The 22286-nt window shown below is 48.3% G+C and overlaps 1 protein-coding gene across 6 annotated transcripts in view; it reads left to right on the top strand.

The window, feature by feature from the left end:
- The window catches only part of SLC23A2 (solute carrier family 23 member 2), a 136242-nt gene that overhangs the window by 85448 nt on the left and 28508 nt on the right, over nt 1-22286 (top strand). For all 6 annotated transcript variants that reach the window (XM_047852836.1, XM_047852839.1, XM_047852835.1 and 3 more), the window contains 5 exons: nt 857-973; nt 3307-3464; nt 18533-18621; nt 19628-19698; nt 20694-20875. In XM_047852836.1, the coding sequence (XP_047708792.1) occupies nt 857-973; nt 3307-3464; nt 18533-18621; nt 19628-19698; nt 20694-20875 (617 nt within the window). The remainder of the gene's footprint in view (nt 1-856; nt 974-3306; nt 3465-18532; nt 18622-19627; nt 19699-20693; nt 20876-22286) is intronic.

Here is a 22286-nt window from a genome sequence, read left to right as displayed (position 1 = left end):
TGGATTCTAAGAAACTGTTCATAGAGTTTTAGAAACCAGAGCAGTTTTAAGGGTACATGGGGGACTTGGGGTTACCTTCAGTTTTCTGTTTAGCTCAGAAGTAATGCAGACACTGACTGTAAACGTCTAGACTATAACCTAACGTGTTCAGTCTTGGTGAAAATTTTGGGCTCAAAAAGCATGCAACACCTAATATTTTTAAAGTCTGTAGTAACAGTGGGGGGAAGGAAAGAGAAGAAAAAAAAAAAAACCATTGTCCCCTAAACTATAAGCAAAGTTTTAGTCTTTAAACAAAATTGAAATCTTCCTATCTCTGTACTTAAAATTTTGCTCTTTTCACTCAGCATTGTGTCTGAGAAGCAGTGTTTTGATAGGAAGGCGTAGGACTTGTTTTGTTTGGTTTTTAGGGTACAGAGATCTTTGTCCTTGCAGGAATGGGATGGGGTAGGAAGGGCAGATTAGTGCTCTCTGTTTCAAAGTGATCAGCATTTCATAACCTTTTTTCCTTTGGGGCACCACTCAAGGATTGTTCATGCCAAGGTATCGCTTTGTAGACTCAACCTGGGAGCATCCCTCTCTATGTAGGGGTTCCCTAGGCTTGGGGAGAAGTTCTGAGCAAGCTGGGTGCTCTTGGGGATGAGTCAGTGATGGGATATCGAGCCCCCAAATTCTGAGGACAGCTCGTCTCACTGAGTGGGCTGAGCATTGTGTAAAAGGCAGCCAAGGCTTATTTTTACACAAGAGAATGGTCACCACTTTATAAAGTTGTTTTTCAGTAACTGTGGGCTGTACTGAGCTGAGTTACTATTACTCCTTGCTCTTGTTAAACAATTCCTTTTCTCCCTCTCACTCACAGAGCTCTCTCGCCGAGACCTTGGATAGCACCGGCAGTCTAGACCCCCAGAGATCGGACATGATTTACACCATAGAAGACGTCCCCCCCTGGTACCTGTGCATATTTTTGGGGTTGCAGGTAAGGTGGTTCCCTTAGGATGTGACCACCAGCAGATGTTTGACTCATCTGTCTGGATCCGTTAAAAATTCAGTTTTGATTTTTATTATTGCCGACTTTGTTATAAATTACTCTTTTAAGAATGATGACTGGGACTGGTTAGCATCCATTTCAGGGTAGTGAAAGGAAGAAAGGAACAGGAGGAGGAGGTCAACCAGGGAACAAAGGAAGGAAAATGTTCAAGGAGTGAGCAAGATCAGTGATGTGGAAGGAAAGAGCAAGGACTGTAGAGATCTAGAAAGAGGGGAGGGTACAGGGAGGGCAGAGAAGCTTTTGTCTTCATTCCTACCCGTGCAGTCCAGTCGTGGTCAGCTCTGCCACGAAATGTGGGTGACCCTGAGAAGCGCTGTGTTGGCCAGGACACACGTGGGAGGCTCAGTCTTCTCTGTAAAGGAAGGGAAGCATTGCTGTGGTAGAGGTTGCAGGTTACAGTGTGAGTAGAGAGGGCAGGCCACCAGGGCAAGGGGGGTGGGGCGGGAGGTGACCCAGGCTGACACCAGGTCCCTGCATCTTGGGTATTTTCCTCCCCTCTTCCCTCTCTCCATCCCCTTTTCCCTCTCTCCATCCCCTTTTCCCTCTCTCCATCCCCTTTTCCCTCTCTCCATCCCCTTTTCCCTCTCTCCATCCCCTTTTCCCTCTTAGGCATTGGAGTGGGGCTTTTGGAGAAGAACATAAGTTGGGAGGCCCTTTTCCCTTGGCCTGTATTTGCCTTGGCTGTTTTAGCCTGGACTCTGTTGGGGGTCTGACCTCCCTTTCTTCTTTTCTCAAGTTGGAATGGGCTGTTCAACATGAGGGATTTCAGATGCTGAGAAAAATCGATCCCATCACCCACACCGGGGTAGTTACTTGGAGGCCGGGCCGTACCTGCCCACACCTGATGCTTCGGCCAGGTTTCCAGCACTCCCCCACCTCCCACCCTCATCTCCCACACAGGCATGAAAGCAGTTGGTCACCCCGACTGAAAGGTGTCTGACAGAGGAGGAGTCACGGCCAAAGGAGCTAAGGGGTCTTTAGGTTCAGGAAACTCGCTTTGGGGAATGTTTGTGTTATAGATGTCTCTAGAAGTGTGCCCGGGTCTAGGATTGGCAAACTCTATGTGCGACGTGCCTTTCTTGGCAATATGCAGCGCTCTTAAGCTTGTGAGCAGCTCTGTGAAGTCCTGCACAGGAACGCTCTGTTCCCCGCGTGGAACACCCTGCGTGTTGTACAGTTGAGCGTCAGGGGCTGCACACATTTTGGCAAATGTGAGCAGAGATGGGGGACTTGGGAAGGACAGTAGGACGTTTGCAGAACAGAAGTGGGAACTGAAGAGACAGGCCTTTGGGAGGAAGGGACGTGAGCAGTGAGGGCCAAGAATGTCCCTCCAGGGCTGAAAGGGTAGGGCTGGGGCCCAAGGGAAGAGGGGATGGGCTCTTTCTAGAGGATTCCCACAGCTACCATATGTCCATAACCCTTCCCTGATGGTAGTCAAATAATGCCAGACCCTAGAAAGAGATGGAAAACACCCTGTGCAGTGAAGCCTGTGTAACTTCAATCCACAGACCCCGAGAGAATTAAAAAAATTTAAAAAGCAGATTAATTATCTCAAGAATATAGATGTAGAAGTCCACATGAAATATTGGCAGATCAAATCCCAGAAGAAAAACCTAACATGACGAACTAGGATTTGTTTCAAGAATGGTACCATGATGGGGCGCCTGGGTGGCGCAGTCGGTTAAGCGTCCGACTTCAGCCAGGTCACGATCTCGCGGTCCGTGAGCTTGAGCCACGCGTCAGGCTCTGGGCTGATGGCTCAGAGCCTGGAGCCTGTTTCGGATTCTGTGTCTCCCTCTCTCTCTGCCCTCCCCCGTTCATGCTCTGTCTCTCTCTGTCCCAAAAATAAATAAACGTTAAAAAAAAAAAAAAAAAAAGAATGGTACCATGCAGCCCAATTCACGTCACCAGATCAGAGGAAGAAAAGACCTAGGATTTTAGCAATTGATGCTAAAAAAGCATTTGAAAGAAGCAGGTATTTCCAGTAAGAGTTGTGTAAACAAAATCACACCAGTGCTTGAATCATGTGCTCTGTGCAGGCCTGGATTCAGGTGAGTGGTAAGACAGGAAAATGTATTAGAAAGGAGAAATGCTGGAAAAGATAGATGATGTGGCACACGATGTGCACGTATACACCAAAATCAGAGATTCTTCACGTGGGCTGTTTTAAAACCAACGGGGCAAAGTTAGTATAAAATCCAAACACACACACACACAAGGAAGAGTTTACTCTTCCCTCAACCATCTCCTGTCGCCCACAGCACTACCTGACCTGCTTCAGTGGCACCATCGCTGTGCCCTTTCTGCTGGCGGATGCCATGTGCGTGGGGTACGACCAGTGGGCCACCAGCCAGCTCATCGGGACCATTTTCTTCTGTGTGGGAATCACGACTTTGCTGCAGACAACGTTTGGATGCAGGTGAGATTGGGATGCTGAATTGGGATGCGGAAGCCCCCTAAGGCATGAGTAGTGCCGCTCACCTAGGGCCACACGGAAGAACCAGCTGGAGTTGGCAGGGAGCATGTCCTACTGGCCAGTGCGCCCCCCTCCCCAATCCTGTGTTTCCTCTCTTGGTCAGTGGCCCTGCTTCTCGCCCAGGTGTGCAAGTTGGAAACTCAGTCTCTCTCTCCGCTCCTTCTAGATCCCCAGCCGGTGGGGCTCATTCTCTCCAGTAGCCCCTTTCTGCCCCACTTCCTTTAGTTCAGACCTGACTGCCCCACTCATGCCCAGTTGGTTTCCCGCCTCCAGAGCTGCTCTCCTCCCCTCCTCCCCACTCTGTCCCCGGCCCTCTTGCTGACACCACGTCTTCCTCCATGCTGCCGGGTGCTGGGCTGCAGCCCCCACTCCCCGTTTAAAAATCCGACTGCGCCCATTCTTCAGGTTTTTCCCTTTCACTCTGTCCCACCGAGCGCCCTTCCCGGCCTGCCTCTGAGCCCCGCACCTATGCTACGATGAGCTCCTTCTGGAACCTGCTGTTTCACCGTCCTGTGCTTGGCTCCCTAACAGCCAGGAAACCCTGCTCATCCTCCTGGCCTGCCCCGCACCCCCCACCTCTGTGAAGCATCCTTGTCTCTTCAAGGCCCCGTTGCTGCCGCCTCTGAATCCCCACATGTGAATCTTGTGCACCGTCTTCTAATGTGGCTCTTCCTCCACTTTGTCCTTTTTTGTTTTCGTGTCTTTTCCCACTGGATTGTGCTCCCCTCATTGGTGCCAGGGCTCTGGCTTGTTCATCTCGCTTCCCCAGCCCCCAGCTTAGAACAGGTGTGGAGCTGGCTCAAGAAGGAAGAGAACCGTCCTTGCCTGCCTCTTGCAGGCCGCTCGTGCCTCTCCTGTCTCCTCTTCCACCCTCTTCACAGTACAGCCTTTTCCTTGGCCCTGGGCTCTGCTCACAGGGTGGAGCCTGCTGGGGCAGGACTGTCCCCAGAGGAAGGGCAGCAGGGCACACTTGTGAGTGCTGTCTCTTGCTCCATTAGAGACAGCTGGAGGAGGGGTTTGCCTCCCTGGCGGGCGGTACAGGAGGGAGAAGATGAGAGGCAGCTTGGGAATCACGGACTGTATTCCAAGGAGTCAGAATCCTCAGGGACCTCAAGAGGGTTGCCCTTACTTGGGGACAGGAGAAATACGGGAAGGGCTGTGAGCAGTGTTAAGGTGATGTCCTGGGAAGGGGATAGGGTCAGCTCCCTGGCAGGTCTGCTGATGGAAGGAAGGCGGTGGAGGCTGCCCAGCTCTTGGAGTTGTCACACTCCAGTCCCAGCAGGCCCGCCTGCAGCCACTGCTCTGAGCAGATCCGTTCCCTCAGTGGGAGGATCTCCTTGGGGGATCCGTGAGGGGAGGGGCAGGGTGTCATTGACCTGCTAGGGGGCAGGGGATGTGTTCTGGGCATCCCATGGAGGACTTGAGTTACTTTCTTAGAGCCAGGTAGGTAACTTTGGGTGCATCTTTCAGTCTTTTGATAGAACATTCAAGATTCTGCACTTCCAGTCTAAGTGTATTAAGAAACTTCTGTTGGCTGACTCCGGAGCGTTACCTTGTACACAGGCCACCAGTTCTCTGGGGGAGTTGTTCTTTTTCTAAACAAGTGACTCACTGTGGAACTTGTATCACAAACCATCTATGAACTGGGCAGTGCTTAGAGTTGATGGTGCTGGTTGATCTGAAGAGGGGAAGGGATGCGTGCGTCTTCATTGTGGTAGAATACGCACTGTGCTCTTAGTCCTGTCTGACGGTGGGGCCTGGCAGCGGCGGGCACAGGTGCCTGCTAGTGACACAAAAGGGAGGGGTGGGAACTTTCGGTGAGGGCTCTCATCATGGGAGGGCACCTGCTCAGGGACATCTTGTCCATTCTCGGGGCACAAGAGACGTAAACAGAACAGCTTGGGTCTGTGCATTTCACCCCTGCTGCCATACCGCTCCCAGCAGCTGAGCTGAGGAGGACAGGAGAGGGCTTTGATGTAGCTGCTGGGACGGGACATAGCTGCTGGGATGGCTCGTGGCCCCATCATGCAGAGCTGTAGCGTGTGTGCACGGGCACACATTTGCACGCGCAGTACAAGTGCTTGGGTCTGCACTCCATGCCCAAGAGGCTCGGTGAGAGTAGCTTTCCCTGCTCTGTCTTGCTGGAGGTGTCAGGGAAGCCGCACCCATGTCCTTGGATGGCATGAGCAGCTGTGAGTCCCATCCTCACTGTGGTGGCCCTCTGCACTGGCTCTAAGTTGGGAGGGGGTGGCTCACATCTGCCAGCCACACCAGCAAGTATGTGCTGCTGGATGGGGTGACTTGGTGTGGTTTTGTCTTGGGATGTGGATTTTCTCTGGCTGTTGGCGTGTGGAGTGGTGTCCACATTCTTTATCCGGGAAAAGAGGAGGAGAAAAGTATGGACTGGTTCCCACTTAGCAAACAGTCTTTATATAAGGCCCTGGGTGACTGGCTGGACCCAGCTATGGAGGCAGTGAAGGGAGCATGTGCTGCAAAGCCTAAAGGGCAGCCACGTGCACCTTCGGAGATTTGCAGTGGTGTCCTGGGGACTTGAAGGGAGAGTCACAGGGGAGTTGGCAGCATGTGAGATAGGTGTTGAACACTCAGTAGGCCCCTGGCCCAGGAGGGTTGAAGGAGCATTTTCTGTCCTGGGAAGGGCAGGGGCAAAGGCAGGAAGTCAGGCTGGTGAGTGCTTCCCCTGACCAGAGGCTGAGCTGTGGGCCTGTCTCTGATACTTGGGCGTTATCAATGGGGCACAGGGAACTTGCTAGGGCTCTGTTGGCAGGGCACGTACCTACTGGGGTTGAGCCTTGAAAGACATTACTTGGGTGCTATGTAGAAGGGGTTATGGGCCAGATTCAGGAGATCAGGGATATCCAAGAGAAAGGCAGTGGGGATCCATGCAAAGGAGTCTGGTGGGGAGATAAGGAGAATGTTAGAGGTGGCAGAGTCCAGATGTGGGATGAGATAGCTAGCCAGGGGGCAGCGGGAAGAGACAGACAGATGGAGGCAGAGTGAGTGTGTGTGTTTGGGGGTTGAGTGATGAGTTTAGCTAGAGTTAGCTCTAGCCTGCATTCTGGAGGTCTGTTCCTGCCTTTGATCTTTAAATGGAAAGAAAAGCATGGGGTGTGTGTTTCATGTGTCTTGATTAAAGAATCAAGATTGAATGAATTTGAGCAGCTGCCCTTGGGACTGGAGAGATTGGGCTTGGGCGGGGTGGGGAGCAGCCCACCTCGCAGTGTCAGTCCCTTGGGTTCCTGGCCCTTCCTGCCAGGGTTAACTGTTGTTCTACTTCTCTGTGCTAATAGCATATTTTTCTTGCCTGGGATCCTAGCTTCCATTGGTGTGGATTCCCAATTCTGCAAAGCCTTAAGCTGTTATTGATACATTCTTTTCAGTGTCTGTCCACCTTATACTTGAGGTTCTGCTGAGCAAAGATGAACTGAGATGGTGAGGTGGGTGAGGGAATTTTCCCTCCCTGACTGGCTGGTCACCACCTCTGGGGTTTGTTTGCTGCACCTATATATTCATGTGTCCCTCCCATCTCCCTGTGTCCCCTGCATCTCCCCACCCTTTCCATTAGAGCTCTAACTTCTCTAATGCCCTCTTCCCTCCTTCCACTGGGCTCCAAGAGGCAGGGCTCCCCTCTCCAGCGGAACCACCTCCTCGCCCTTGTCCAGTTTCCCGTAGGTTGAATGGGAGAAGAGCAGAAATCCCCAGAGTGGCCAGATACCCAACTTCCTCCCCTCCACGCCCCCTCTTCCAGTATTGCCAGCAGAGCAGGGCTGGCGGTCAGATCTCAGAGTGAGGATCCATCCGTGGTACTCAGACACTCAGGAGGGGCTGAGGGTGAGCATCCCCGGGTCTGTTCCAGAGACCCACCAAGTCGGTGCTGCCAGAGCTGGCTGCATTGCTGGTTCAGATCGAGTTGGGATGCACCTGTCAGCTGTTTAATTGCGTATGGTTAATTTTGCAGTGCAGTGATGTTGCTTTAACGGATGAATAATATTAGAAGTCAAACATTACTGTTTTAAGGAAAACTAATTTTGAATTGCAGCTAATAAAAGTAATTGATGTATTTTTTGAAATCAAGTTTTGGGATATTACAGTGATTGAACTATAATCCCATGGGAAGGGAGAACCCACAGTACCCAGTATAAAGCATTAGCTGAAGCCATGTGGCAAATGATGGTTTCTTTTCCTTTCATACATGGAGTTCAGTGAGCACAAGAAGTTACGGGGACCTACTCAGCCCCCTGACCTTGGGCAGATGACCTCCCCAGCCGATTCCGTTTGTGAAAATGAGTGGCAGCTTTTCTGAAGGTGGCCTGTAGATGATGTTTTGCCATTATTCTGCTTTTGTATATTATTATAAGCTTTCTACAGTAGGTTTGAGAAGTTGTGGAGTATGAATCATATGAAACACCTTTTAGTTCTGGGTGCTAATGTGGGTCCTCCTCACAGGCTGTGAATTATCATCTTAACAGGCTTATGCATTTATTGCCTGATCACAGCGGGATCATTTAAATACAGAAAGCAGTTGGGGCAGAGAGGATGGCCAGGGAGGGACAGCGCAGGAGGGGAGGGCTGACGGAGCCTGGAGTGAGGTTTATTCCTGGTGTCATAGCTGTAAGGATCGTAGGTGGCCTGTGTATGCATGTGCACGTGTGCAGCGTGTATGTCTGTGTGTGTGTGCATGTGTGTTTGCAGTTTGGTGCCTGTTTCCTTGGGTTTAGAGCAGCAGAAGGACAACATTTCATGTTCAGTGTTCCTGATTTCTAGGACCTATTTTCAGACCCTGTAGTGCCTGAGTTGTGTACATGTCTTTGCATATTTGCCCAGCGTGTACTGAGTACCTGATGCTCCCCTGCATTGGTTGCAGTGGGTGCGTGGGGCTTAAAGACCAACTGTGGCCCGTGGCTGTGAGGAGCGGGACCTTTCCTTTGAGGAAGCTGGGGTCTAGAGCAGAAGAGGGAGGAAAGTGTCAACACCCCTGACCTGTGGGCTGCCGCCGGGTCGTCCCTCCTCCTCGTTTCACACGGGCACCCTGCTGAAGAGTGGTGCGCTGTTCTGGGAAACCCGTTTCATTCCGTAAAAATAACCGGAATTGGTAGGGAAACTGAAGGTGAAGCAGATGCAGGCCTTTGCGAACTGGGCACGAGCCCAGAGTGCCAGCTTTCAGATGCCGCTTCCTGAAGGCTCCTTTGGGGGATATGTCCCGTCAATTCCCCCTCCACCCCCCCGTGGGCTGAGGCCACACCACGTGGCCTCCCTGCAGACCCTCCTCCCTTCACTGCACACCTCCCCGGGCGCACTTGGTGGTTTCCTGTCCCCCAGGTCCTGATTGTTTTGAAATGACGGTCGTGGGTCGCAGTCCCTGATGTGAGTGACTCCGAGGCTTTAGTGCTTCCCTGAGCCTCTGCCTGCTGGGGGCAGCACTTCTGCCACGGCCGCTGCCACGTCCCTCCTCCTCACCCTGCCTTTTCCTTCTTCCTCCTGCCCTTTGACCTCAACTCCCTGCACTTCGCTTTCAACGAGGTCTTCATTGGTTAGTTTGTGATGTCAATCCTGGGAACTCCTCAGGCTTGTTCCAAGAATTAGTGCAAAACTTTGAAATCCCTAGAGATCAAGGCAAGTTTGTTCTGACACCATCCCCCTAACCACCCCGCCCCACCGTAGGTTTGAGCTGGAGGACTCAGCTGATGCATTGGCTGCTGCTGCCTCTTAAAACAAAAGTCAAGTCTCAGTCCAGCTCTGAGCTTCCCAGAGTCCTCGCCCCTCACCCCAGTCAGTACAGAGCTGGGGGGAAGGGAGGGCCCTGATCGCTGCCCTCATCTGCCATGTTGACCTTCCCCTTGGTGTGACAGGTGCTGTCTTTGGGGGTTACCTTCAGCATTTTGCCCCAGACGCCTCTTGGAGGCCTCACTCTGAGGTCTCCCACAAAAGAAGAGACTGTAGGTGGGGTCCCCCTACCCCCACCCACCCAAAGGAGCCCCTCCTGGCCATCACAGGCCTGTAGCAGGCATGCAAAACCTTCCTTTGCTGAGAGAAGGTAGGGTTTGGGCCAAGAGTGACAGTAGCTGGTGCAGCAACCTGTTCTCTAACCGGATCGTCCCTCCTGAGGAGGGAGCTCCCCTGTCTGTCACCTGCCTGGGTTCTAGGGGCCTGTATGAGATGTGTGCTCACTGAGCATGGGCGGCTGCAGGATGCTTCCAGGGCTCCAGTTTGGGGCCTTGAACTCTTCACAGTTCATAAAACTAACAGGGATGACAGGACGCAGTGATTATATTGGCGGTGAGGGAGATTGGGATCTCTCCCGCTTTCTGTTTATGTATTGGTGGTGTAGTTGTAGATAACATGCCAGCTCACCCCTAAATGCTCTCCTAGGAATGAGGGTCCCCTTTGTAACCACTTACCACACCTGAGAACATTGTCATTCCCTCATGTCATCTAATGTGCAGGCTATTTAATTTCTCAGGTTGTCGCTAAAATACCTTCCTTAACTATTCGTTTACCTCCCTGCACCCGGATGCAGTCAAGGTCATGTGGCACATCTGTTTTATGTGTTTCTTTGGTTTCTTAATCATAAACCGTCCTCACTTCTTTCCTGCATAACATTACCTTCCTAAAGTGCCCAGGCCAGTGTTCTTATGGAGCATCCAATGGTCTGAATTTGTCTGATTGTGTCTTCGGGGTGGTATTTGATTTTTTCCACAGTCCCCCTCATCTTCTGTAAACTGGAGGATGGGGCCAGCCAGAGGCATCGTTGATTCAGGTGAACATGTTTGCCAAAATTACCATGTAGGTGACTGTCTTTCATATTGTCATGTTAAGCAGACACATAGTAGCAGGTTACAGGTTTTTTCCCACTAAATAAAAAAAATTGACTGTCCATTTAACTCACATTTCAAGTAGTACATTACAGAATTGGGAGCCAGTGAGAACCCGGAGCTAATGACTTTGGAGGGAGCTTTGCCTTGATCCCCTAACCAGCTGCATCGGGGAGCTTTGGTTTCAGAGTTGGCCTCACTCCTGTTGCACCATTTTCCAGCCTTGTGACTTTGGAAAAACTGCCTGGTATCTCAGGGCCCCCTTCCATCATCTGTAAAATGGTAATTAATAATGATGAAATAGTTAGTGAGCGCTGAATGAGATAATTCCTGGCACCTGTCTGTACTTGTCTGTTGGCTCTCATTATTTTTGTGGGCCTTCTGGAAAGTAAGGAGGCAGGTGAGTGCAGGTGAGGCAGAAGGGCGCAGTGGGCAAGGTCTAGGACGTCTGGCAGAGCGGCATGTCCTTGAGTGCGTGTAGCACGTGGTTGGGTGCAATCCTCGGCCACACTGCCAGCATCCCCCGATCAGGAAGGGCCCCCAGAATCTGTCTCAGGCCATCAGAAAGTGGTGAGGGCACTTTATCCAGCTCCTCCTGCAGCCTGAGCACCGGCCGTCTCTCAGCTGAGGCTGTTCAAGTTAGCTCCTTCAACACTAGCTTTGCCAGGTGGTCTCCCCTTCAGCTGACATGCTGTTTCTCTGTATTTCTGATACTAGGAGACTGGCTGAGTCCTCTTAGTACATGGCGGGGTCGATGAGTTCAGTTCTTCAGATATTTTAGGCTAACAGACTCTTGACTGGAAATAGTTGATACTATCATGCTTGACAAGGAGGTTATCAAAATTGTATTCAGCTAGTCCTCCTTCCTAAATTCCTGTGCTCTGTCTGGACAAAGCCTCTGGCTGTGAGCTGTGGCTTGGGAGACAAGCTGGTTGATAGCTTCCAGCCAAGGATCTCCAGGACTCTGTAATTGGAAATACTGACTGGAATAGTTCATCTAATCTGGGCATTTGCCTATAAAACCAGAATGGCATGAACTTGAAGTCAAAAGGTTACACTTATCTTTAGTTAGGAGTATTTTAAATCAACTAAAAATGGATTAGAGATCCAATTGTAAGAATCATGAAACTATAGAAGAATAAAACAAGGGTAAATTCCTTTATAACCCAGAAGTAGGGAAAAACTTTTTTTTTTTTTTAATTTTTTTTCAATGTTTATTTATTTTTGGGACAGAGAGAGACAGAGCATGAACAGGGGAGGGGCAGAGAGAGAGGGAGACACAGAATCGGAAACAGGCTCCAGGCTCTGAGCCATCAGCCCAGAGCCCGACGCGGGGCTCGAACTCACGGACTGCGAGATCGTGACCTGGCTGAAGTCGGACGCTTAACCGACTGCGCCACCCAGGCGCCCCGGGAAAAACTTTTAAACTAGGACTTAAATCCCAGAAACAAGGATAGTAAATTTGATGACATTAAATCTAAAAAGCGTTAAACTTTACATTGAAAAAATATACCATAAACAAAAAATGGTAAACTGGAGGAAATATTTGTAATGTATTGCAGATTAAGTATTTTTAAAAGATACCAGAAATTGTAAAGGCAAAAGTTGTGAACAGATCACAGAAGAGGTATAGAATGGTCCTTCTCCACTGGAAATGATAAGTTGGTTTATAATAACAGAATATAAACTAAAGCTACCCTGAGATAACCATTTCTCACCTTTGTCAGATTCACAAAAAATAAAAATTTTGATGAGCCACTCTGATAGCAAGACGGTGGGGAGAACAGGCATTCTTAATACATTGCTGTCAGGAGTTCAACCTTTATAATAAAGAAGAACAGGCATTCTTAATACATTACTGTCAGGAGTTCAACCTTTATAACAAAGAAGAATTTTACAGTATCTAGAGTACATGTGCATTTACCATTTGATCCAGCAATCCTCCTTCTAGAAACTTACTCTTAAGATACACTCTCATAAATGCAAAATAATACACAAAAAGTGATTTATTGCTGTATAATTTGTAATGGCAAAATATTTAACACTTAAATGTCCATCTGTAGGAGACTGGCTGCTATCTGTACCTCACACAGTATGATCCCATGCAGCCCTGAAAAGAATGGGAAAGATCTCTGTTAACTGGTATAGAGTAAGTTCCAGGATATATTGAAAAAACAAGCTGCAAAAAAGTGTGTGTGAGTGTATGTATGAAGGAGTAAGGGTAAGTTAGGAATTAATGAAAACGGTTAACTATAGTGAGTTAGGTGGGAAGGGGGTGGAGGGGTTAGGGATGGGAGTGAGACTTTTCTGGTATATCTCCCTATATGATTTGATTTTTAAACTGTACAAATGTTCAACATAGTCAAAACATAAAATCAAAAACGAAGAAAAGCAAACCTAAAATTGAATTATAGAAAGAGGTGAGCTATATGTCAGATTGCTAACCACATAGAAAAGAATTCATTCAGAGACTTTAGAACACAGTACTTTACATTCCGTGATTGGGGTGTATCCTAAGCACAAAGTAAAGAGAAATCTTAATAATCTTAATAGTCTTGTTCATAGTGACACGTAATTACATAGATGTGTAATTCTTGGACTGTGCTGTATGATGTTATATAGGGTAAGAAAAACGAATGGTATGTTGATAATGATGGAGAATCAGGACACTTGGTGTAAGAAAAGGAAAGATACAAATATGGAAAGAAAGAAGGTAATCCAGGGGTATTGGGCTGAACTATAGGTATCATGACCCCATAATTCAAAAATGAATTGTAGCTCTGTTTACTAACTAAATGTCCGCTCAGTGACAGTGAGCCCACCTGGTGCTCAATCTTGGTTTCTAAATGCCATTCTCCACTAAAATGGACCTGGGCTTCCTAAAGTAGTGGTTGACTCAAAGGCCAGGGCTGAAAAAAGTACACGTTGACCCTGGAGCATTTTGTGCCAGAAAGCAAAAAACTGCTTAAAGAATAAGGGGTGGAGGTCAGGGCGTTGGGTGTAGGGGGAGAGTCAACTTCATAAAGAAGGAGAACCTGCTTGAGCAGGTTCTTTGGGCAAGTTTGGGACAGTACATTAAAAAGAATGGTCATGGAAGTGAATTGTAAAACTGAATTTGAAAGGAATTTATTCACGTACCTGCAATGATGTTCAAAAAAGAAAAAGATAAAGTTGGACAAAAAAGGCAAGCTCTTCTTTACAAAAGGCCACTAATTAAATACAGATGGAATGATCAAATTGAAAAATTGTAATTTTTAAGCCCACTATGTAAGAATGTTCATAAGCTAGTGGGAATATAATATTCACATAGCCTAAGAATCACGCGATAGATTCTTAATTACAACAGGAAAAAGGTCCCACCTTGTGGGACAGCACCCAACACCCAGGCAGTGTCCTTTCGGGAAGTGTCTGGCCTGGCTGTAAGCCTGACACAAGACTACCAAATGCAGTATAGGAACTCTGATTGGATTTGGGGGAGCAGGAGCAGGTATAAGCATATTTATAAACAGATAAATTTAAATATGGTCTGAATATTAGATAACATTGTTAAGTTAATGTCCTTGGGTATGATATGGGAAAGCGATGATGCAGGAGTGTATGTTTATCCTTAGGAAATGGGAGCTACTTTCCAGATAGTTTAGTTGATAGAACATATATACATATGGGAAACAATAGGAAAATGTTACCAGTTAAAGAGTTTCTTGTGACATACTGTGGTTTGCTTTTCCTTAAAGGCACTTAGGATACACATTCCTGATGGCAGATTCAGTTTTGAAACTATTTCTTTGAAGCCAGACCTGCTCTATGTTTCTCAGAGATTATTGTTTTAAAATCATGCTGCCGTTTAGACTCGAGTAAATCTTTATTTCACAACAAAAGGTTTTGTACCAACTTGATAGCTTTCTTGGTAGACCAAGGAAGTCAGCCAGATTTCTTAGCGTACTTACTGTATAGATGAACTGTTTTATTTTATTCATTTTCCCTAAATGATTCAGTTCTGGGAAGATAACGTTTCTTACCTTTGAGGTGCTCTTTGTAGGGCCCACCTGCCCTTGTAAGCTTTTTAAGGACTTTTCTCCTGATGACACCAAGGAGGACTGCTAGCCCCTGGGACCTTGGGGAAGTTGTCTGGTTTTGTCTGGAAAATTCACATGTACACTTTACTCCCTGTTCTTTCTGCCCAGTGCTTTATATCATAAAGAAAGAAAGAGAGAGAGAAAGAGAAAGAAAGAAAGAAAGAAAGAAAGAAAGAAAGTCAGTCCTTTCCCTAATTTGCAGTTAAAATCAACATGACAGAAAGACTTCTTATTTTTAGTCTAATAAAATTCTTCTCAAAGAATAACATTTGTCAATAGCACCTTTAATCCATTAATTAATTGTTAAGTGAAAGTTGGTGCCGGGGACACCATGGTGATGGGTAAAAGGGCCTGGTTCCCACGGTCAGGGCAGTTCCGCCCCTTTGGGAGATGGGCGGGTCCACACACAGATAGCTTCGGTGCTGTGAAGGGGGCCACCGAGGCTGAGGTGCGGAGACCTGGCCCGGGCCGGCAGGTCCCTGGAGCTGACATGACACCACAGCGTGAGCGAGTCTGGAAGCATGGACCACAGACGGTATGGCTACAGGCTGCCAGAGTGCCTTCTGGTGACGTTTTGGGATTAAGGTCAGCTTTCCCAGTTCCCCCAAGGTGGTCCTCTCCGAGCAAGGTTGCTTTTGCCCGTGGGCGCCAGCTGGGGCACATGCCCTTGGTCCACTCTGACCTTCAGTACGGCAGTGCTGCCCACAGTCAAGCTGCAGTTCTCTGAGGACTCCTGGGGCTGCTCTGTGGCTCTGGTGTGTGCCTGCTCTTCTCTCTGCCTGCGCTCCTCACAGCCCCTGCCGTGTGTGGTGTGGCGCTTCCTGCCCGTTAGGTAGGTGACGGCCCCTGCCGATGCCTGCCTCAGTGACCTGCCCCATCGGCACCACCACCTCCGTGTGTGGCCATGTCTAGCTGTCTTCCTTCACACGGCAGAAACCTGTCGGCAGCCCAGGGTAGTTTTTTTTTGTCGTTGCAGAATGGTAGGTCCCTTCATCTGGCCCCGGGGTTGTCCGTCTTCGAGGTGCCTGGTGCCTCAGCGTCGCCCACAAGTGATTATGCAGGGTGCAGGGTGCAGGCCCCATCCGAGACTCTGATTAACCAGGACTGGGTAAGATGCAGAAGTCTCCATTTTTAACCAGCACCCCTGAAGCAGCTTCCTGGCAATTTGTGGAGTGACTTGTGGAAATCACGGCCAGAAAGTCCTGAGTTGTAAGGGGAACACGTTACAAACCCAAAGGAGATCCCGGAGCATTTTCTGGATGAGGTGGTGTGGCCTCTGTGCCTTAATGATGAGTAAACATTGAACATCGGAAGTGAGTTGATGACTGAGCGGAGAGCAAAGGCTCCGAGGCAAGAATCTGGAGTGCAGTTCTGTGAAGGGGCTGGTGAGGAAGAGCCGGGGGCCCAGGGCTCTGGTCTTCTGGGCTCAGAGGAGGAAATGGGACGCCTCCAGCAGAGTTTTGAAGAAAGGAAGTCTTGTCTGGGACTGGTTAGGTTTTTCTCCATCCTGGGGCCAGAGCCTGACATGGGAATGTGTCACAACAGAAGTGTCTGTCTGCTCACATTTTTTCTTACTAACCTCTAGTGATCTTGTTAACCTTAAAAACTCATCTGCAAAAACCCACCACCTCTCTTCCGTATTTAAGATCTACTTTCCCTATAGAAGAGGGTGGCAAACTTTTTCTGTAAAGGGATAAGCAATAAATACTTGGGGCTCTGTCGTCTTTGTTGTGACCTCTGGATTCCACATCGTAGCCCCACAGCAGCCGCAGACAATCGGCGGATGGAGAGGCTGTGTCCCAGTGAAACCTTACTCACAAAGACGAGTCATATGCCAGACTTGGTTCACGGTCCAGTTTGTCAGCTCCTGGTGTAAAGAAAGGCACAGCTGAATTAGTTTCCTTTCTAGCTGTCGGGACAAAATTAAAAGAACAGGCAGTCTTGTCTACATGGAGAGCCCAGGGACCCGAGGTACAGGAAGGAGAGCCCTGGGGTTGATCAGTTGCACACTGGGGAAGGGCTGGAAAAAGCTGCTTTATCAGATGAGAATATCTAGTGCTTTATCGTCCTCAGCCTTTTTCTTGGAAAATTGGCTTTGTATTTAGGTAAGTTCTTATTTGGTGAAATAATAGCTCTTGTCACCACTTTCCCTAAGAAAATTTCTGTCAAGCCACTGATTGACTCTGCTAGTTGTGGAGACCACCCTTAACTTCTGGGGCACTTCTGCTCCTTCCTGTACAGTGGCCGCTTGTCCTCCGGCCAGTACTGCTTGTGGCGGTCAGCGTGTGTGTGGCTGAACGGGAACGTGTAAGCTGGCATGTGCAGCCCCTTTGCAGATCATTTTGGGAGACTTCGAGATAGCACATGTGGGAATTTTCTATTATCACCTACTTTCAAAGGAATTCAGGATCCTGGTTGTTTGAAATGAGTGAGCTTCTTTGCAGCTGTGTTCTCAGGACCTTTGGTCATGGTTAAGCCATAAAATGTTTGCCCCGTAAGGTGCCCAGACTGAGGTCAAGAGCAGTTCACGTCACTGGGGGTGGAACCCAGAGCCAGTCTTCACTTTACCAGTGAGCCACCAGTGTGGTGTCAATTGCAGCGTTCCTAGGCCGAGATCTCGGAATGCAACCCACGTTACGTGACCCTAGGATGTGTTGCTGGAAATCTGAAATGACAGTAAAGCAGATGTTATTTGGGCCATTTGAGAAGGCATCCATTCCTGATTAGTGGGGACCACCCTTTGCCCTTTCAAGACATTTCTGAAAAGTTATGCTCCAGGAGTATTTGTGAATCAGAGTTTCCCTCGTGGCATACGTTCCCACGTTAGATGATTTTCACGTCCACTTTTGATGGTACTGTGCTCTGGGCCCCTCTGACAGGTAACTATAAATGGATGGTTGGTGGAGGGTGTGCCCACGTGAGAAACCACCAGCAATGCATCTGGTCTATACTGTGCAGCCTGTCTCTACGCTCTAAAGCTAGCATCATGCCTACTCTTGGTTGATTTCATTGCATGATTAAAATGGCCAGAAGAACAAAAGAATCTTGACCCGTGTCTGGCGCAGAGTGGTCTGTGCTGGCCCTGGGCTGGTAACATGGCTGCTTCCCGCTAGAGCCACCTTCTCTTAGTCCACTTCCTGTTCCAGTTGGGGCAGAGCACTGAGGGGCACGTGCTGGGTTCCCGTCCACTGTCCAGGACGCTGGTACCAGGTGGTTTGGGGGTATTTCAGAAAGATCTGGACATCTGAGAGTTCCCAGCCCTGCAAACAGAAGGAGCCAGTTTTATATTTTACCCTGAAAATAATGTTAAAAATAACAAATAGATATCAAGGTTTTATGTTAGCTCATAAAGCCATCTTTATACAACTGTAGCTGAAATGCTGTACATTTTAAAAAAAAAGCAAAATCTCCTGAATTTGAATAGCTCAGGTGTTCAGAAAGTCAACATGAAATATCTAAAATGTAATTGAATGGTGACATTTGAGGATTGTAGGCAGGGGATTTAACAGAGTCCACATGCTTTTTTTTATGATTGAGCAGAATATCTTGTCTACTGTTGATTTGTAACGTACAGCTTTCCTTTCCTCATAGCTCTAGATCACTAACACGATTATGATGCCTGTCCTCTAGGATTGAGGGCAGTCTCTGACTTACAAAATGGAGTGATGGGGGAGATAGATTTTTTTCCCCTGTGCTAACCAATAAGAATGTGAAAGGGAGGAGGGTCGTAAAGTGGAAGACACACACCGATATTTCAGAAGGAGCTCACAAGCTCAGCAGGAAAGCGAGATGCCCAAATGCCCGACACCCCCCACCCCCAAAGGGAAAGGTGGTGATGGCAGGGGCTGGTGGAGGGGTGCAGGGCTCCCCCAGGGCCCATGCTGGGGCTGTCTGTGGGGAGAGCAGTGGGAGGGGAAGACGGAGAAGCCGGGGGCCCGGCTGTGTGGCGAAGGAGATCTTTGCAGACCGGGGCTCGCTCTTCGGCGTGTGCCTGCATTTACTCATGTGCTGTTTGTCTATGGAAAAGACTGTTAAGCTGTCAAATCGTGAACTACCTCGGTAGTTCCTGATGCCGTGATCATGGTTTTGGTCTCGTTTCTTTTAGGTTACCCCTGTTTCAGGCCAGTGCTTTTGCATTTCTGGCCCCTGCTCGAGCCATCCTGTCTTTAGATAAATGGAAATGTAACACCACAGGTAATTGCAGTTATTTCCGCATACGTCATTGGGGTCCTTTAACGCACGCGATAGAAGGGAGGCCTGGACGTGCTGCCCTTGGCAGCGTTAAATCCTTTCTGGAATCGGGCAGAGAACATACAAACCAACAAACCGCTTAGAACACTCCAGTCTGTGGATCATGTTTCTGTCTCTCTCTCTCCCCACTCGTTCATCCCTAACCTCAGAGCAAGTAAGGACCAGAAAGGACCTCATTTCTCTATGCTAATGAAACTGATAAATATGGGAACGGAATAGAACATGTGTGCTATTTTTCTGCCTCTTTCTTTCAGTGGATTTTATGAACCACCAGTAATCACTCTCTTTGCTGCGTCAGCATCCCTTCTCTGAAACATCTCTGCTTTTTAAGGATCTGGCTGCTTTGGTTTTCTGCAAATGACTTTAACTCCCCCCCCCCCCCCCCATTAGTGATTGCAAAGATCCTTAAATAACCCGATGAGGTCAGGAAAAGATCAGATGGAGGTTTAAGAAAATCAAGTAGACCTGTCATACTTTCAAAATACTGTTAGGTTCTAGGAGCAAAGTTTTCCAACATTTGCTTCCCATTTACTCCCAGGAGTTAGTTTGTGACCACTGATTTGATTCAGGAACTGGAAAAGGCCCTCCGTTTTATCTAGGTTTTAAAAACCTCAGTCAGGCAACCTTGCTTTTGGGCGTTTCCGTTAGCTGCTCGCAAAGGTTGGTCTTTGTGTGAGGCTGGCACTAGCAACGTGCACCCCCAGTTCAGCTTTTGACAAGCTGGGAGCTCGCAGTCGATGAATAAATTTGGTTACATTTAGCGTTGGGGAAGACACCTTTCAGTATGGTAAGCCATACTGTCGTAACTCGAATTTTAGGGATGGGTGTTTTATGGAAAATAAAACTTAAAACAGGGAGGAAATTTCATCTTACAAAGAGTAAGATGAATGTATCCTGTGAAACATGGGTGTCACTCCAAAAAAATGTTGTCTTTGTTTTTGTTTTCAAGATGTTTCAGTGTCCAATGGAACAACAGAGCTGTTGCACACAGAGCACATCTGGTATCCCCGGATACGTGAGGTAAAAGAGGAGCATTGTCTGCTTTTGGCTTCTTTGTGTTTCTTTCCTGCTCCATTGTTGGCCGTGCCCAAGAAGTGGTAGTGATGCACACCAAGCCTTCCTTTTCCTTTTCAACTACTGACATGTTTATTTCTTTTGTGAAACTAAATGTAGATGGCATCACCATAAAATAAAGCACACAGAAATGCTTTGTACAGCCAGACAGTATTTCTGTCAGAAGTTTCTAGCCTTCATTCCCCCCCACCCCCCAACCCCTGGGTACCCACAGACCTGCCCACTCACACGCTGCAGCATAACTGGCTGAGGGGCGTGGCTCCCTTAGAAAGAGCTACAGAGGCTTGCCTGAGGGCACACACCTCTTCATTCTAGCCCGCATTCCCTGTGTGTGTGTGTGTGTGTGTGTGTGTGTGTGTGTAAAGAATTACAGATACTTGTCCGCTGTGGTGCACTTGAACAGAACAAGGCATGGGAGTCCTCAGACACGAAGAATGGACAACAGCTTATCCACATCTTCCCAAATCTGGAAGATCCTTCACCATTAGTTCAGAGTTAGCACAGATAATAGTCGTTTTCCACAATAGAAACATTCCTTTAGAATTTGTGTCAATAACACGATCTTCTAAACATCCCTCAGAGACTCACTTTTTAAAGTCCAGAATCTTTGTGCCGCAGTGTTCCTCTGAGCCTGGTTTTGAATGTTGTGTGTCTTGAGCAGGAATGATAAATCTCTCACTTCTCCATGGGAGAGGTAGGGTGGCTATACGTCCATTGCCCGTTTCTGTAATGCCCCTGTGTCAACCATGTCATTCATAGGTTGGCTAGACCCCGCTCACCCCACTGGTTTCTTTGGGGCCCTGGGAATTTTCCAGCAGTGTCACACTTGTTAGGTAATAAGCCGCTGCCTGTCAGAACTGTCCACTGTGGTTGCAGGTGATGCTTGGAGTCTGGATCTACAAGCAGCTCACTCTTCGCATCTGTGCCTTCTCTCGTTCCAGATCCAAGGCGCCATCATCATGTCCTCGCTGATAGAAGTGGTCATCGGCCTCCTGGGCCTGCCCGGGGCTCTGCTGAAATACATCGGGCCCCTGACCATCACGCCCACGGTGGCCCTCATCGGGCTGTCTGGGTTCCAGGCGGCAGGAGAGAGAGCGGGGAAGCACTGGGGCATCGCCATGCTGTGAGTGCTCTGGACTATGTAGTGCAGACTGTCAGCACCTCCTCTTCCCACCACCGAGCGCAGTCTCTTGGGATAGTTTGAGCATTTACGCGAAGACTTAGGAGATAGGTTTTGTTTTTATTTTTGTTTTTTTAAAGTAAGAAGAGGCTGATGGTTTAAAGTTCGTTCATTTCTTGCCAGGAAGTTACCGAAGGGTGTTTTAGACCCAGAGGTTGGGAAGTGACATGCAGCACGGTATTCCAAAGACCTGTTTGGGAGTGATGTGCAGAGGGAGGGTTGTGAGGTTTCAGACTTTAAGAAGGGGGTGTAAGACGGTGATGCCATTAGCTTTTAACTTTTGAGGTCATGCCAAGTCTCTTGCACACGAGTGGAAATACCGCGAAGCCAAATCCTTTCGGCGAGACTCAAAAAAACTTCCAGATTGGCAGGAGACAGAGATGCTGCACGAGTAGGGTCTGTTGGCATTGAGAGAGATGTGGCTCCCCTGGCTCCCTCCTACACCTGTGGGGATGCCATGGTTCTTGCCAGAGTCCTGCCAGTCATTGCTGGTCCTTAAGCACAGAACTTCCAAGTTCATTAAAATGTCACTTACCCCTTTATGTGTTGTCAGTAAAGACATCCAAGACTTCGGTTTATTACAAGATGGATTATTAGAGCCATGGAATTCTGTATGCCACAAACAGAGCCTGCTTTCTTGTGTGCCTGGTGAACACGTGTAAGAGCTGATCACGCTATAGGGAAATGGTTCAAAACCTGGCATTTGCCAACCAGTACAATTCCCAAAACAAAGTAAGTAATAACAGAAGGGAGTTTCCGCTGGTTTTTGTTTTGCTTTGTAAACTACTCGGTAATTCTTAAACAGTAGCTAGCGCTTCTCCAGCTCCTGCATTAGTGCTTTATAAAAACACTCGTCGTATATATTGTACGTTAAGATAGGTGCCGGCATCGTGCCCATTTAACAGCAAAAGAAGCAGAGGCACAAAGACGCAAAGTTAGCTGCCCAGGTTTGCACAGGTAGTAATTAGCTGGATGGTTTTCAGAACCCAAGTAGTCTGGTCAGAACTTAGTCCCTAACACTTCATCCTGCCCGTCTGTGTTGGAACACGGTGTGCAAGTTAAAGTGCATCTTTACGTACCTATAATCCATCTAGCCTTACAGATTAAGGTGTGTGAAAATGTCCAGGGCTATTCTTCATTTCTCCTTTCACTGAAGGTTGGTCCATATTCCCCACACCAGCATGGGTGTGTAGAAGGCAGGGAAGGATGTCCTATGAAACGCAGTAAGTTCCAAGAAGGAGAAATTGGAATTGCCATCATACGGTGAAATTAGAAACCAATGACAAAGGGTGAACAGAACCCCCAGATCGCCGAGGAGCTGAAAAACACTGTTGTAAATCACCCCTAGTCAGAG

The sequence above is a fragment of the Prionailurus viverrinus genome, chromosome A3, assembly GCF_022837055.1.
Source record: "Prionailurus viverrinus isolate Anna chromosome A3, UM_Priviv_1.0, whole genome shotgun sequence".
Classification (NCBI taxonomy): Eukaryota; Metazoa; Chordata; class Mammalia; order Carnivora; family Felidae; genus Prionailurus; species Prionailurus viverrinus.
This window is presented reverse-complemented; position numbering and strand designations above follow the sequence as displayed.